The sequence below is a fragment of the Sapajus apella genome, unplaced genomic scaffold (genome assembly GCF_009761245.1).
Source record: "Sapajus apella isolate SASKATOON/1434 unplaced genomic scaffold, GSC_monkey_1.0 scaffold66, whole genome shotgun sequence".
Lineage (NCBI taxonomy): Eukaryota > Metazoa > Chordata > Mammalia > Primates > Cebidae > Sapajus > Sapajus apella.
Genome location: NW_022437006.1, coordinates 11,683,127 through 11,697,753, shown reverse-complemented (window position 1 = coordinate 11,697,753; position 14,627 = coordinate 11,683,127). Strand labels below are relative to the sequence as shown.

At 50.3% G+C, this 14,627-nt stretch overlaps 1 protein-coding gene across 3 annotated transcripts in view; it reads left to right on the top strand.

Annotated features, from left to right (window-relative positions):
- The first annotated feature begins 293 nt into the window (after positions 1 to 293).
- VDR (vitamin D receptor) overlaps positions 294 to 14,627 on the top strand; it is a 59,851-nt gene continuing 45,517 nt past the window's right edge. For 2 of the 3 annotated variants that reach the window (XM_032248429.1, XM_032248428.1), the window contains exon 1: positions 294 to 384. Coding sequence is in view for 1 of the 3 variants with exons in the window: in XM_032248430.1 (XP_032104321.1) it covers positions 721 to 787 (67 nt within the window). In the remaining 2 variants the exon portion in view is untranslated. Of the gene's footprint in view, positions 385 to 428; positions 788 to 14,627 lie in introns of those variants that run through there. The other variant, XM_032248430.1, reaches the window with a different exon arrangement.

Below are 14,627 nucleotides of genomic sequence, written 5' to 3'. Positions count from 1 at the left end.
AGGAAGGGTGGGGGGGCTGCATCCCCGATTAACGCAGGCTGAAGCGGGGATCTGCACCTGTGTATTCACCGACAGCTCTGTCCCACAGAGGGCAGAAGCGAGCCTTGCCCTGTGGACGACGGTCGATGAAAGTTTCACGAGGCAGAGTCTCTAAGGCGACAGCGGGGTGGATGATTCCAAGTCAAGATGGTTGCAGGGCAGACCGAACTCCAGGCAAGAGAGGACTGGACCTGTGGGCGGGGCAGAGGGCTGGGGCGGGGCCGGGGCGGGGCCTGCTCGAGGGGCGGGGCCAGGTGCTGGGCTGTCTGTGCTTGTCAAAAGGCGGCTGCCGAGCCGTGGGCGCCGGGAGCGCGGAACGGCTTGTCCACCCGCCGGCGGGACCAGGTGCGGACCGGGGAGCAGCACGGAAGGGGGTCTCAGGATAGGGACTCGAGTTCGGGGCGTCAGGGGTACAGGGGCCTGAGTGCCCGGGTGCGAGCATTAGAGTCCAAGTCTCAGCGGTAAACTTGGCGACTGAGATCCTGGCTGTTGTGCCATGAGGCTGGGACACTAAGGGGGCACTGAGGTTTGAGAAAGCCGAAGTTCGTGCCAGGCTGGGGAGGAGAGCGGCGACATCCTCAGTGCTTAGGCAGCTTAAAGGAGAAATGCTCCGCTAGCACCGGGCTCAGCACTTGGGCAACAAGAAGCATTTGTTTCCTTCCTCTGTTGGGGCGCCTTGGCATGGAGTGGAGGAACAAGAAAAGGAGTGATTGGCTGTCGATGGTGCTCAGGGCTGCGGGAGTGGAGGGTGTGTAGCCTTATTTATCTTACCGGGCCCAGGTATGGTCACCTGCGATGGTGGAGTTGGGTCTTTTAAGTAATTTTTTTCTTGATTTTTCTTTGAACTACCAATGATTTTAGACCTAAATGGCCCTGTTTTTCCAGAACAGCCTGTCAATAGATGTTCAGAAGAACTCAGGGGCAAGCACTTAAATGAGGAAGGGGCTCAAGGAGTGGTTTCTGTTTGGGACGCGAGGTGCCCTGTTTCTGTAGGCGGTGGGGAAGATTCAGAAGCATCTAGGCAGGAACAGCCTGTGGTCTCCAGGGCCAGTGGACAAGTGCCCCTCCTTCTCTTCACCCAGGGACCAGAGTCAGAGGCCCAGCCTGGGCTAGGGGAGCCTTGGGTCCCCTAGCCCAGGCCCTTCTCTCAGCTCCTCCTCCTTCTCCTGTTCCTCCTCCTCCTCCACTATGCCTGTGGTGAGTGAGTCAGCCTCCTGTCTGGGTTCAGTTGCAGCCAAAGGGGCCAGAGCCCAGGCAAGCAATTGGGCAGGCATTTTCTGAGCATTGCAGAAGCTCTCCTGGGCAGAGTTTGGCTCTGCTCCAGCTCCCTGCTGGAAGGTGGTCTTCCTCATGGCAAGGGCTCAGACCCCAAGACAGCAGTGATTATGGAATGGCAATGGGATGATTCCAGCAGGAGGTGACTGTGAAGGGATAGTGGCTTTGTGACAAATCCACATCTCATCTTTCTCCTAGGATCTCAGCATGGCAGGCTTTTCCATCCTTTCATTCCATTTCTGCCTAGTGGTCTTGTTAGCAGCCCATCTCTGCTAGTGAAGTGGGTGAGCAGAAGAAATTGGGAAAGTCTGGGACCAGAGAAGCCATGGTGTTGGCAAAGAAGGTTTTAACCCAGGCTAGGGAGTGGGCTGGTTTGCTGAGGTAGAGATGGGTTATCTGAACACTGGAGCCTCAATTCTGTGAACTGAGAGTGTTGTGTGTTGAGAGGCCTTCTGTCATCCTTTCACTGTCCAAGTGCTGGAGGGAACTGTGGGTCTTTCTGAAACAGTTTCAGGGCTGGCATGCAGCCAGACCAGGAGGTGGTAAGACTGTGCATTTCTCCCTGGCTTTTGTTTTGGGTGCTAGAGATCCTTAAGCAGAAGTCGCCCTCCCTGCAGAGTCCATGGCCCCCACTCACTAACATCTCTGGACCTATTTGAGAAGAGTCCTGCGAGGCCAACCAGGCTGTGGGGTTGACTCAAACTGCAAAAAGCTGGGGAATTCACAGTCTGTGCTCTGGCTGGCTCCCATGGCTTTGGGTTTGGCTGGTCCTGATCAGCTGTGACTTGGACCCTTACCAAGCTAAAGAAGGAACTAGAAAATTGGGATAAGAAAGGAGGGGAAAAAATGATAGTTAGAAAGCTTCCCCAACCCTTTGCTCCTCTTCAGCAGAGGCCAAAAGACTTTGTTTGTATAAACATTATTATGGAAGGTCGGGTACTGTTTGGGTTGCCCTGATAATTTGTGTTTATAGTTTCTCAGTCTTCTCCTATTTGACCTCGGACCTGATCTCTTTTGTAACTAAGTCCCAGTGGAGGCTCCAAGAAGACCTTCTGGACCCCTATACTCTACCCCTAGAACAGATAGCAGGTGTCCAAAGCCCAGGCTGTCAATGGAGAAAGGCCTGGGGCCAAGTGGGCTACATCAGGTGGTTACTACACCAGGTGGTTATCTAAGACAGGAAAGGGGGTTTCCATTGTTTCATTCTGTCCTGGGTGGAATGGGCATCTGGAACCTCTGCTAGAAACTCACTGTTGCCTGTGCAGCAGTCAGATCCTAGAAGCCAGAGAGCCAGAGACAGGAGGACCACCTGGATGACGTGTGGTGTGTTGCTGAATAAGGAATTACAGGGCTCCAGCTTCCATGTGTCCCTGATGCAGTTCTGTTTTGGATGCAGGCAGAGGGAAGTAAAGAATTGACCGGATTTGATTAGGAGTTGCTTGTGCACCCAGCATGACTCCAGGCCCTCTGAGGGATGGCAGGAAGCAGAACTCACCAGACCAGCCCCTGACTCCAAGATGATTTGAGCCCCAGGGTGGGCAGCAGTTCTCAGGCTCTCCCTCCACTGTTGTCCAGTTCTGAGAGGATCCAACTGGGCTAAAGCCAGCCTGGCTGTCACTCTAGGCCACCAAGCCTCGCTTCTTGTTCTGCTTCTCTCTGATTTGTCCCTAACCTTTTCCTGTGTCAGTGCTCTCCTGGATATGTGAGAAAGAGTCCCTGTGTAATGTATCTTGCAAACTGGGATACTTTCAAGAGTGAAAAGGGATGCCATGCATGGTTATACCAGGACAATGGACATAAGCCCAAACTGTCCAGGGAAAAATGGAACGTTCATCATCCTAGTGATTATCACTCCAAACCCAGCAGAGGTCATCGCAGTGATGAGGGGACGATGAGGTTGGGGGAGGCTTAATGCTCAAAGTAAAATAGGGGTAGCTTAATTCTGAGGATAGCCCCAATGCCCCAGCTTGCTCCCTGGTGTTACCAGCTAATTCCCGTCTTTTCCCCGAAGGCAGCAATGCTCCCACCCACCCTGTCCTGGGACCCAGCCCACCACTTGTGTGACTTCCCTTCACCCTTGACTTGTGACTGGCCTCACCTTTGGTTTTCCTGCCCCGCCCCTACCTCCGACAGGGACAGGAAGGTCTGCCAACTCCTCTTCAGCTTCCTCCAGGGGAATTGGGGTTCATAGTGGAGCCAAGACAGGGCCTCACATTTCCTCTTCCCTCTTCCTCCATATCTGCAGCCTCCTCATTTTGCCCATCCAGCTTACCAGACCCCTGGGGAACACACTACCCCACAGAAAGTCTGGCTGTAAAGCAGGCTAGCAGCCAGGAAGGCAAAGGTAGGCAAAACTTGCCCACTCCGATAAAGGACATAGGTCACCTGTAACCAGGTTCCGGGGAAACGATAAGCAAAGTGGAGGCCAAAGCCAGGGAGAAGCTGCATAGCAAGAGACAGAGTCAGTTCCCAAGGACTCTAGAGTTTAACTCTTTGGTCTGGTCTGACTATTAGGGAAATAGTCCAGGGTGGGGACAGGCTGTTCTTGCTCAATCCAAGTGACAGGCATTGATGGCAGGGTCTGCATCCTACTGTGGTGACATGTGGAAGAGAAACTGTCTTGTCTTCTGTGTCCTGGGTCCTTATGGTCCAGATGCAGAGGGCGGGCTCCCTGGAGAGTCCCCAGAGGTCCAGCATGTGGGTGATTGGTCATAGGCGTGGAGGGAGCAGGGCAGCCACGATGACTGTGTGTGACTCTCGGTTATTCTGCCAGGAAGGAAGTCATTCTCATTGCCAACAAATGAAAAGGGCAAGTGAAGATATCTTGGGAAGTCATGTCTTTGAAGTGACTTGTGGGGAAAGGATGTGGCGAGGCCCCCTCCACACCAAGGCTGGCTGGAGGAGGTTGGGGGTGTCTGGTCGGTGAATGGCTGGAGCGTAAGGCAGAAGCCGACGGTGCTGTGAGTCGGAATGTGTGTCACGCTTTTGCAAACCTGCCCTGCAGGTCCTGTGCCAAGGAATAGACTAAGTAGTGTTCCCAGAACCAGATGCCATACAAAGTCCTCATTCTGCACAGGGGAGAGTCCTGGTCCTGAGCAGGGTGTGGGCAGCTGCACCCGCAGGAAAGTGGAGTCTGGGCAGACTCAGAGGTTGGTTCCTGAGAAGGTGCTGCGTCTCACTTGCCTTCTAATGACGACCTGAAGCTTGGAGGTGTTATGCAAGGTGGGACATTTCAGGCACTGTGGAGTACCCATGATGCCCAAGGCTTTGCTGGTGACACATCCGGTGTGTGCCACCTGCTGGCACTGGTGTTGTAGCTTCAGCTACTTACTGAGCACTTACTTGGTAACAGGGGCTGTGCTGCGTGCCTCCCAGACCTATGACTAGGTCTTGTGAGACAGGAACCAGTTATGTTCCCTTTACAAATGAGGAAACGGAGTCTCTGTGAGGGTAATCAACATGCCAAGCTGTCATAGCCTGTGAGGAGGAGAGCCAGGACTCCCTCTTAGGTTTGCAGAAGCCCGTGCTTTTAACCTGCCTGGAACTCTCCAGGGCACTTAGTGCCCTGCCTTGCACATTATAGGCCTGTAGTAAATGTTTGTGAGCAGCAAGGTTAGATGTACTAACTAGTTTGAACAAGTTGACCTGAGAGCAGGCTTGGACTGCCCAAAGGTTACTCTGGGAACAGTGGCCTCTCAGAAGGAGGCTTCCTCTGCCAGCACTTTAGATCTTGTTGCCTCTCTGGTAGTCTCAGGCACCTTCTCAGGTTAATAACCACAAACAAGAACCCAAGAGAGGTAGGATTGAGCAGAGAAATTGTGTGGAATCAAATACAACTCTCATAGTCTGAAAGGCAAATAAGAGGCACTCTTTCAAACAAGCCTCTTTATTGAATACCTACCGTGCGCTAATTGTCCCATTGGCCAATGGGGGGCTATTCTCACCCTGCCTGCCTTTTCCGCCTCCTGGCTATCCCTTAAGGACTCCTGAACCTGGCCCAGCTGGAAGGAGAAATGGACTCTAGCCTCCTCTGATAGCCTTGTGCCAGGCCCCGTGCCGACTGCTTTACTTGTCTCCTTTCATCCTCATAGCTTCTCTCAGGGGTAGATACAGTTATTCTCTCTAGCAGGCATAGTGGAGAAACCAAGGTTTAAAGAGATGCAGTCCCCTGCCCATGGCTGCAGAGTCAGCCTGTAACCGCTGCTATACGCTGCTTGCCGACACTGGGCCTGGCCATAGAAACCACTCTGTCAGAGCCTGGAGACAGGTGGAAGGAAGAGAAAATGCTCAGCCTGGCCCACGCCCTGTGGGTCCCAGGGTTCCCTGGTAGATGACTAAAATTTTAGATAGTGCTGTTAGAAGCTAGCAGCCTGGCAAAATAGGAGAAACACAGGGCCTGAGTTAGATTCTTGGGTTCAAAGCTTGGCATGATCACTTTGTAGCTTGTGACCTTGGGCAAGTTTCTTAATCTCCCCCGTCTCAGTTTCCTTACTTGTAAAATGGGTATAATAATAGCTCCCTTGTAGGGCTGTGTGAAGAGTCGGTGGTGAAGGCCAAGTGCCTGGCACACAGTAGGCCCTTGAAAGTCACATGTATTAGTAGATATGAGCCAAGAGCCTACTGTGTGCCAGGTACTATTCAAGACACTGGGGATTTAACAGTGGGGAAATAGAGACTCTTGCAGTTCTTTTCAAAACTTCTAGCCCAGAAGCCTATCCTTGCGAGAGGCCTTTTATAACTCAGGAATGGCTGTCCTGGCACCTGACTAAACTCAGATTTGGCAAATTGATTTCTCTGTCATTTGTTAGCTGATGAGCTTGCAACAGTTACTTAGCTTCTCTGCCTTTTGGGTTCTTCAATTCTTTTTTGTTCATTTTTAAAAATTGTGATATATCATGCACACAAGATCATATAATATACTTATGTATAGTTTAAAGAATCATATACTCTGGACAGTGCATGGTGGCTCACGCCTGTAATCCCAGCACTTTGGGAGGCTGATGTGGGTGAATCATGAGGTCAGGCGTTTGAGACCAGCCTGACCAACATGGTGAAACCCTGTCTCTACTAAAAATACAAAAATTAGCCAGGCAAGTTGGCACGCACCTGTAATCCCAGCTGTTCGAGAGGCTGAGGTAGGAGAATCACTTGAACCTGGGAGGCAGAGGTTACAGTGAGCCGAAATCGTGTCACTGCACTCCAGCCTGGGGGGCAGAGTGAGACTCTGTCTCAAAAAATATGTGTATGCTCTGTACCTACCACCTAAGTTAAGAGTGGAACATTCACACCACCTTAAAAGCCTCCTCTGCCTCTCCCCGTTTGCATTCTCCTTCCTCACTCCCCACCCCAAAGCAAATTTTGGTTAATTGTTTTCTTGCTTTTCTTTGTAAGTTATCATCTAGGTGTGTTTTACAAAATACTATATTGTTTTATTTTACATGGCTTTGAAGTTCATATACATGTGTGTTCTCTGTGATGTACTTCTTTGAGTCAATATGAGTTTTCTGAGATTCATCCATGTTGAGGCACAGCACTGCAGTTCATTAGTTTGCACTGCTGTGTAGCATTCCATTGTAAAAATACACCACGATTTGTACATCCTCCTTCTCACTGACGGACATTTGGGTTGTTTCCAGTTGGGTTATTACAATAGGACAGTACTGCTAGGGGTGTACATGTTATACCTGTCTTCTGGTGCATGAGAAACTCACAAGAATTTCTGTAGGGCACATACCTAGGGTTGGAACTTCTGGCTCCCATGGAATTCTATGTTTAGCATTGCTATAGGGTGCCAAACAGCTTTCCACAGTAGTTGTACCAGAAAAAACCACTCCTTTCAGTAGTGGACAAAAGTTTGCATTGTTCTCCATCCTTTTCAACACTTGATACAAGCTTCATTTCTAAAATGAAAAAGTTATATTAGACGAGTTTCTACAGTTATAATGATTAGCTATAATAATTGCATTATTCATGACCTAGGGACCCAGCTTCTGACTCATGTGTGTGCTCTTCTGCTGCATTGTGCACAGGTGACCACATATGTGCTACAGCCTGACTCTGAGAGCCCTGTGCTGGGCCTCCAGGTGCAGTTGAAGCCCTTCCTGTCTGGACTTCCATGAGCAGTGCTTGAGGGATCCCATGGCTCATCGTCTTCCCCAACACTAGGTGGTCTCTTCAGTGCAACCAAGAGCCTGGTGTCAGCACCAAGCCCATACTAGGTGCTCAATTAATACCTACTAAGTTGCATTTTCACTAAGTGATTGGGAGGAATATATATTTTCCTTGGGCACCAATTTTGAGAAAAGGACATGGAAGTATAAGAACCATGAGTTTGCTAGCTAATCAAAGCACGTGGAGCTGGAGCAGTGATAGATTCATGTCTGTCCTGAGCCTCTTGATCATTTAAGGGCTCCAGTGAGATGGGGTGAAGTTCAGTAGTCTCTACTGTCTATCTGTTCAGAGTCAGGCCTCATTCTTTGGCTTTCTGATTTGTTTAACCTGAGAAGCACGGAGTAGCTGGAGGGTTGGGGCGGAGCGAACAGAGGCAATGCCATGGGGAAAGGAGACAAATGCCCGTAGAGAATCCCTTTCCCTTTGAAAGCCAAACACCCTCCTCGGACTACTAGGGAAAAAACTTAACTACACTCAGTGCCCTGGTAGCCACATAAACAGCCAGATACTCACCATCCAGTCACCCACGGGACAAAGGAATGTGGCTGGCTGGACAGTTGCATGGGCCACCCCAGCCCTAAACTTTGTAATTACCTGTCCAGTCTGTGCCTGTCAGCTCCGGGCAGGCAGGTGCTTCTGCCTTGGGCCTCACCTTGGCTACCAAGCTTGTGCTGGGCTCAGGGACAGGGCTCTACCTTCTTCAGCCATTCCTCCACTCCTAACTCCACCCAGTGTCTATTTCTATAACAACCTTTGACCCTTGTGAGGTTACTATATTATGCCATTGCTGACAATCATAATAACCAATGGTTATTATAACTCACTATGTTCCAGGCACTATGTTAAATGTTTTTCATGCATTTTCTCATTTATGCCTCTCAATAATCCTACGAGGCTGACAATATTATGCCCATTTTAAAAGAGAAAGCCAAGGTTCACAAAGATTAAGAGGCTACATTTCTTTTCCAAAGACACTGAGCTACTAAATCAGACCCAGAACTTAAATTCAGCCCTAAGTCCAAAATGCATGTTCTTTTTCTCACTTGCTCATTGCCTTTCCCTGCGGGGTCCTGGTCATTCAGCTCAGTCTTCCCTCCTCCCCTTCCTGTCTGAGGAGGGCTGGAAAAGATGCAGCAGGTGGAGCGAGGGTGAATGGGGCAGTTCCAAGCTGGCCAGGGAGATACTGGAAAACACCTTCGGGGCAGAGTTCTTTGTTCCAAACGGCTCTGAATTTCAGGACTGCTGCCAGGGGCAGGAAGTTATTTCTGCCCAGCCTCTTTGGCAAGCACACTCATATCTTGGGTGCCATGATGTTAAGAAGTGGGGGAGGGGCTGCCTCAGGTAAAATTCCATTATAATGAACTCCATTTGAGATCAGACCAGCTTTGTTGAAATCACGTGCACAGCCTGGGAAACTGGAAATGAAGTGGAACTAATTTGTGGTTGGGTGTCTTTTAGTAAAGCCCCCTGAAAGGTTTGGAGACTAGAAGGAGAAAGAGAAAAGAGTCAGACCCACCCCCAGGTCCTCCTGAATGCCAAGCTCCTGCATGGTCCTGGGCAGGCTTGGTGGCGAGAGCTTTGTGAGTAACTCCCCCTGTCAGTGCTGTATCTCATTGTCCATTCCCCCTGCTCTACTGTGAGCCCCAAGAACAGGTCTGAATCCCATCTCTGAAGTGCCCCTGCTCCACACAACAACTAACATGTCACAGATACACTCACTAGATGGTTTTTGTCTGTAGACTGGGTCCCTGAGCTAGAAAGGAGGGTTGAAGGGCAATTGCTTTGTGCTGTTAAATCGTCTTCAAAAACTGGGCTGCAACTCATATGAGCTCCCCTTAGTCATTGCAGCAGTTGCACACAGTAATAAGCCCTAACACTGACTGAGCAGGTACGACATGCCAGGCACTGTGCTGAGCACTTGACAGGATTATCTCATGGACTCCTCACAGACTATGCAGTAGGTGGTAGCATTTTTCTCACTTCACAGGTGAGGAAGCAGAAGCTTAGAGGGTGCCTTTCATTGGTTCTGGTTGCACAGCTAGTGGTGGGGAGAATCCAGGGTTGGGAGCACCCAGGTCAGCTGCCTCCAGAACCTGCACTTCTAACTGTGAGCCCTGCTGTCACCGTGGGCTGGTCAGGGGGCCAGGGCCAGATTAGTTATGAGTGAGGCTGGAGGGATTTAGATGCCATGAGATGGACCAGAGAGCGCTGGTTGACGAGAGCAGCCCCTCTCGGCCCAGCAGGCTTCTCATAGGAGCTGTGGCCCAGTGTGGCCAAATTACCCGACTTTCTCATAGAAAGCTGGACATTCAGGGTTTTTTTTTTTTTCCCCAAAAAATGTAACCTCTTGATTTCTAAAACACTGACAGCCAGTTAAAAAAATGTGTACTCACTGTTGATGATGGGGGAGGACAGGTGGCAAACAGCACACATCACAGCTAAGTCTGCCCCGCAGGCTCAGGTGACTGTTGGCTGGGCTCGGTAGCTCACACCTGTAATCCCAGCACTTTGGGAGGCCACCTGAGGTCAGGAGTTTGAGACCAGCCTACCCAACCTTGTAAAACCCTGTATCTACTAAAAATACAAAAATTAGCTGGGCATGGTGGTGGGCGCCTGTAATCCTAGCTACTTAGGAGGCTGAGGCAGAAGAATCACTTGAACCCAGGAGGTGGAGAATGCAGTGAGCTGAGATTGTGCCACTGCACTCCAGCCTGGGCAACAAGAGTGAGACTCCACCTCAAAAACAAACAAACAAAAAAAGCAGGTGACTGTTACAGAGTGGGATAGGAAAAACTCTGTTCATGTAGAATTCCTTACTAATGTACTAGAGAAGGTACCCCTCCCAGCATATGATAATAGCTTTATAATACAGAATGTTTCTTCCTTGTAAGTTCGAAAGAAACCTTTAAGAATAAGATATTCCGGCCGGGCACGGTGGCTCAAGCCTGTAATCCCAGCACTTTGGGAGGCCGAGGCGGGTGGATCATGAGGTCAAGAGATCGAGACCATCCTGGTCAACATGGTGAAACCCCGTCTCTACTAAAAATACAAAAAATTAGCTGGGCATAGTGGTGCGTGCCTGTAATCCCAGCTACTCAGGAGGCTGAGGCAGGAGAATTGCCTGAACCCAGGAGGCGGAGGTTGTGGTGAGCCGAGATCACGCCATTGCACTCCAGCCTGGGTAACTTGAGTGAAACTCTGTCTCAAAAAAAAAAAAAAAAGATATTCCAAGAATACATTCCACTCCTTTCTTTTCTCCCCTCCTTCTCTCCCTCCCATACTCTGTCTTCTCAGGAAGGTATTTCCCCATGAGTATTAGAAGAAAAGTCATGTGAGAAAAATCAAAAGGAAACTAGCAGAGGATAGGGTCTTAAGGCAAAAAAAAAAAAAAAATGTAGAAAGTCTGGGGATGGGCTTGGTAGACAGTGAATGAATGACGCTCAGCATGCATTTTATATGAAGTCCTCGCTGCACTTGGGCTCCCCCAGGCTGTGAGGGCCTCATGCCGGCAGAAATCATCCTCCATGCAATCAGTCATTGATGTGTTTTTTCACAGCCTTCCCCTTTTTACCTGAATTTATTCCTCTTCGTCTCCTACTCTTAAATACCTGAAAAAATAATACTAAGGCAATAGCTAATATTTGTATAGAGTGTAACAATTTCTATAACACATTTAAAATATTTATCTCAGCAGACACAACAATCATATAGAACCTCCTTTTGTAGGCTTGGTAAAGTAGCTGTGTCTTCTTCTTCTTCTGTATTCTGTCAGAGTTGTAGCCACGGAGGATGGAAGCCCCTGGCTCCCGCTGGCCTTCCCTATCCTGTCGCCCTCATGTCCCATGTGGATCCACAGGTGGAGGCAGGTGTGGCAAACAGTTACTCTAAGCCCTTGACTAAGGTCCCACCTCTATAAATTCTGGTGCCAGGAAGAGTGTACAGTGGACATGGGAAAGGCCCTAAATGGTTAGTGGCCCTAGACAGTGACCTGAGGCCAGCCTCCCCGGCCCCACCCCACCTGTCACTCTGAGCTATTGTTCCGAAAGCTGGCCAGAAAATAGCTCACTGGGGGAATTATTTGCGTCTCTGTTAAACTTCAGTCCTGGGTTACTGACCAGCCTGGCTGTAGAATTATTTTTCAGGTCAGGGGGACTTCTGGGAAAAGTAAGGGTGGAGGAGTGAAGGGAAGCAATGGGTATCTGCCCCCAGGGCAGAGATGGACCATGGCCACTGGCTTCTCCCCTAGGATGCTACCCATCTGCAGCCCACCTGGCAGCAACTCCAGCTGACCTAGTGCGGCCCAGCCTAGTCAGAGGAAAAGGGGTTTCACCCACAAGTCCTGTAATTGAACCTAGTTTCTGAGCTAGTCCATCAAATTCCTTCTTGAAGGATGTCTGCCACTGCCAGAAAGAGTGTGGAGTGAAGGGAGTGGAACTTCTGCCAGCTGGTGCAGAGGCCCGGTGGGCAGCAGGCCTAGCTCAGGGCAGCTCGGGGGCTGCAGACAGCTGACCTGCAGGCGGGAAAGAAGTTGCTCCTCTAGGGAAAGAGCTTGTTTCTCTAGGGACTCTAAGTTTAGCTCCTCCTCTGTCCTGGGCCAGCACTTACGGAAAGTACTCTGTGGTTTAAATCTGTTCTGTCTTTGCCCCTGGCTACCAAAGAAAAACATAGAAGATGGAGATGGCCAATGGGTAGGGCTGTGGGGAAGCGGAATCATAGCTCCGAGAGGGTTCATGGATTAGAACAGAGGCAGCTGTTTCCTACCACTTTGTGGCCCTGGGGAAGAATCCTCCAGACAGATTCTGATATTTGGCCTGAAACATTGAACCAAGAGGGTTATTTTCAATTACAGCTCTGAGGGCAAGGCAAGGAAGGCTTGTGTTATGTCGGCCAGCAGTGAATTTGGACAGCCAGACTCATACAGGCACTGGCATATGCCTGCATGCATGGGAGACATTCCACACACATCCATGGTGCGTGCTGTTTGTGAGCATCGATGCCTTTCCTTAGACAAATTCCTGGCAACGAGCAAGCGACCTTGTTGACCAGAACACAGTGGGCTGAGTGGACTGGTGGCGGCAGGTTTGGGGATCCTGTGGCTGTGGGTAACTCACCTCTCTTTGTGCCCAGCAACCATATCTGGCTACCCTGGACAGATTGATGAATTAAGTAAGGATTGCACTGGTGATATGGTAGCTGAGTCGTTCACTAACCTCCCTTCCTTTCATGTGCCCTTACTGAATCACTTGTTCTTTCTTTTGATTTTCTCCCACAAAACCAGTTTTGTTTTTTTTTTCTTCAGCTAGGCTGAATTTTTTAGGTCTCTCTCCTTTACCTCTCCCTTCTAGCTCAACTACTGATGGTCCTATTCCCAGGGTTAAGGATCTCCCTGAAGGGCTGTGGGGGACAGTGGCTTTGTATGTACCTCAGCCACGACTTCAGCTGTGCTGCAGGAGAGGCCTGGGCATAGCTGACCTCTCAACGAAACAATGAGAGAGGCCCCGTTGTGATTTTCTGCACCATACTCAAGGTGGATTCAGGTTGGAATGGGAATCTGAATGGGGTCTGAAAGTCTTCCGTTTCAATAAATCATGACAATAATTTTAAATTCCTGATATTCAAGACTCACAGAGCTTAACTTGAAGAAGCAGAGGAAAGAGTGGAATGTCCCTCCTCAGGCCTCTGACATGAGTGCGGTCGGCTGGTGCGTCTCTTCCTGGTGCCCTCTCCTCTCCAGCCATATCGAATGAGTTTCTCTATCCCAAACATGTTCTTCCCTTTTGTTCTCAGCTTTCACATGTGCAGGATTGTCTGCCGGAGTGTTCCTTACACCTCTTACCACTGCCACATTAAACTCCTCTGCTCCTTCCTGTCTCCATGGAGAGGCTGAGAGGGGACTGCCTCCAAAGAGCCCTCTCTTCTCTCCTCTCACTAAGATGAGGCAGGGGCAGTCCCACATGCTCCCTTTAGACCTGGCACTTACCTGGGTGGTGGCATGTGTCATACTGAATTGGAGGTTCCTCACCCTGTAGACTATAAGCTTCCAGAGGACAGGGTCTATGTCTTGCTCACCACTGTGTCTCTCACTCCCAGTAGAAGCCTTGCCATGTGGTGCTTAAACCTAGGCAGGGACTCCATCGCAGATAAGGCAGCAGAAGCCAGAATCATGCCCACCACAGTTTGAGGCCAAGAAGAAATGCTGCTACTTCCCTAGCCCTCCAGGGGGGTCCCCAAGAGGGACCCTACCCAGAAGGACAGCCAGAAGCCTGACCAAACAACTCTGGAAAAGCTTGTTAGGGGGAAGTCATACTAATCAGAAACTGAGGAGCAGCTGGTGTCACCTTGGGGTGACTGCTGCTGCTCTCGAAAGTGAGTGGGGACCTCTCACATGGCCCAGGTCTTGAGAAGCTGCATGAATACTGCACAGGGGAAGTGTCCACCCCTCACTAGTAACCCAGAAGATGGAGAGGATACTTTTGGGCAAATCAGCCCTTTACGGGACTGAGGCTGCCTGGTAGAGAGGTAGCCCAGCCCTGCTTATCCCAGAGGACCCTGGGGATGCTTCCCTGATTCTGACAAAGGCTTCAGAATCTATCCCAGGATAAATGAATGGCCTTTCCAGGCCTTTAAGAGCCGGGGCAGCCAGGAGTCCAGGCCCAGAGCCAAAGCCCACCCCATTGTCTAGGCAAAGGGGCATAGCGGGATCACACTTCTGCCAGGGCTTCCGCAGTTCTCACTGCCGCCTCCTGGCTCCCCCTCCCCACCTCAGCCTTCCCCTGAGTTCTGCTTTCTGCTGTAGGTGGTGGGGGTGGGAGTGTAGGGGGGTGCCGCTGCCCTGGTAACAGACAGAGGGGCATCTTGGAGGTAGTCAAGCTTCAGGTCTCACTAGAGTGAGAACAGATGCACGGTACAGGACAAGCACGTGATGATGGGGGAGGTGGGGGAGGGAGGTGGCACTGGATGAGAAAGGGACAGAAAGGACCATGGGTGGAAGGGTTGGTAACTGGTGACAACTTGGGAGCCGTAAGCTTTATCTTCTACATGGGGGAAAAGTCCAGATATGTAGATCAGCTTCTCTGCTTGTTAGGGGAGAGATTAGAACAACTCATTTCTCCTCATCCCAAGAAGTTTTGGAAGAGTTTTAG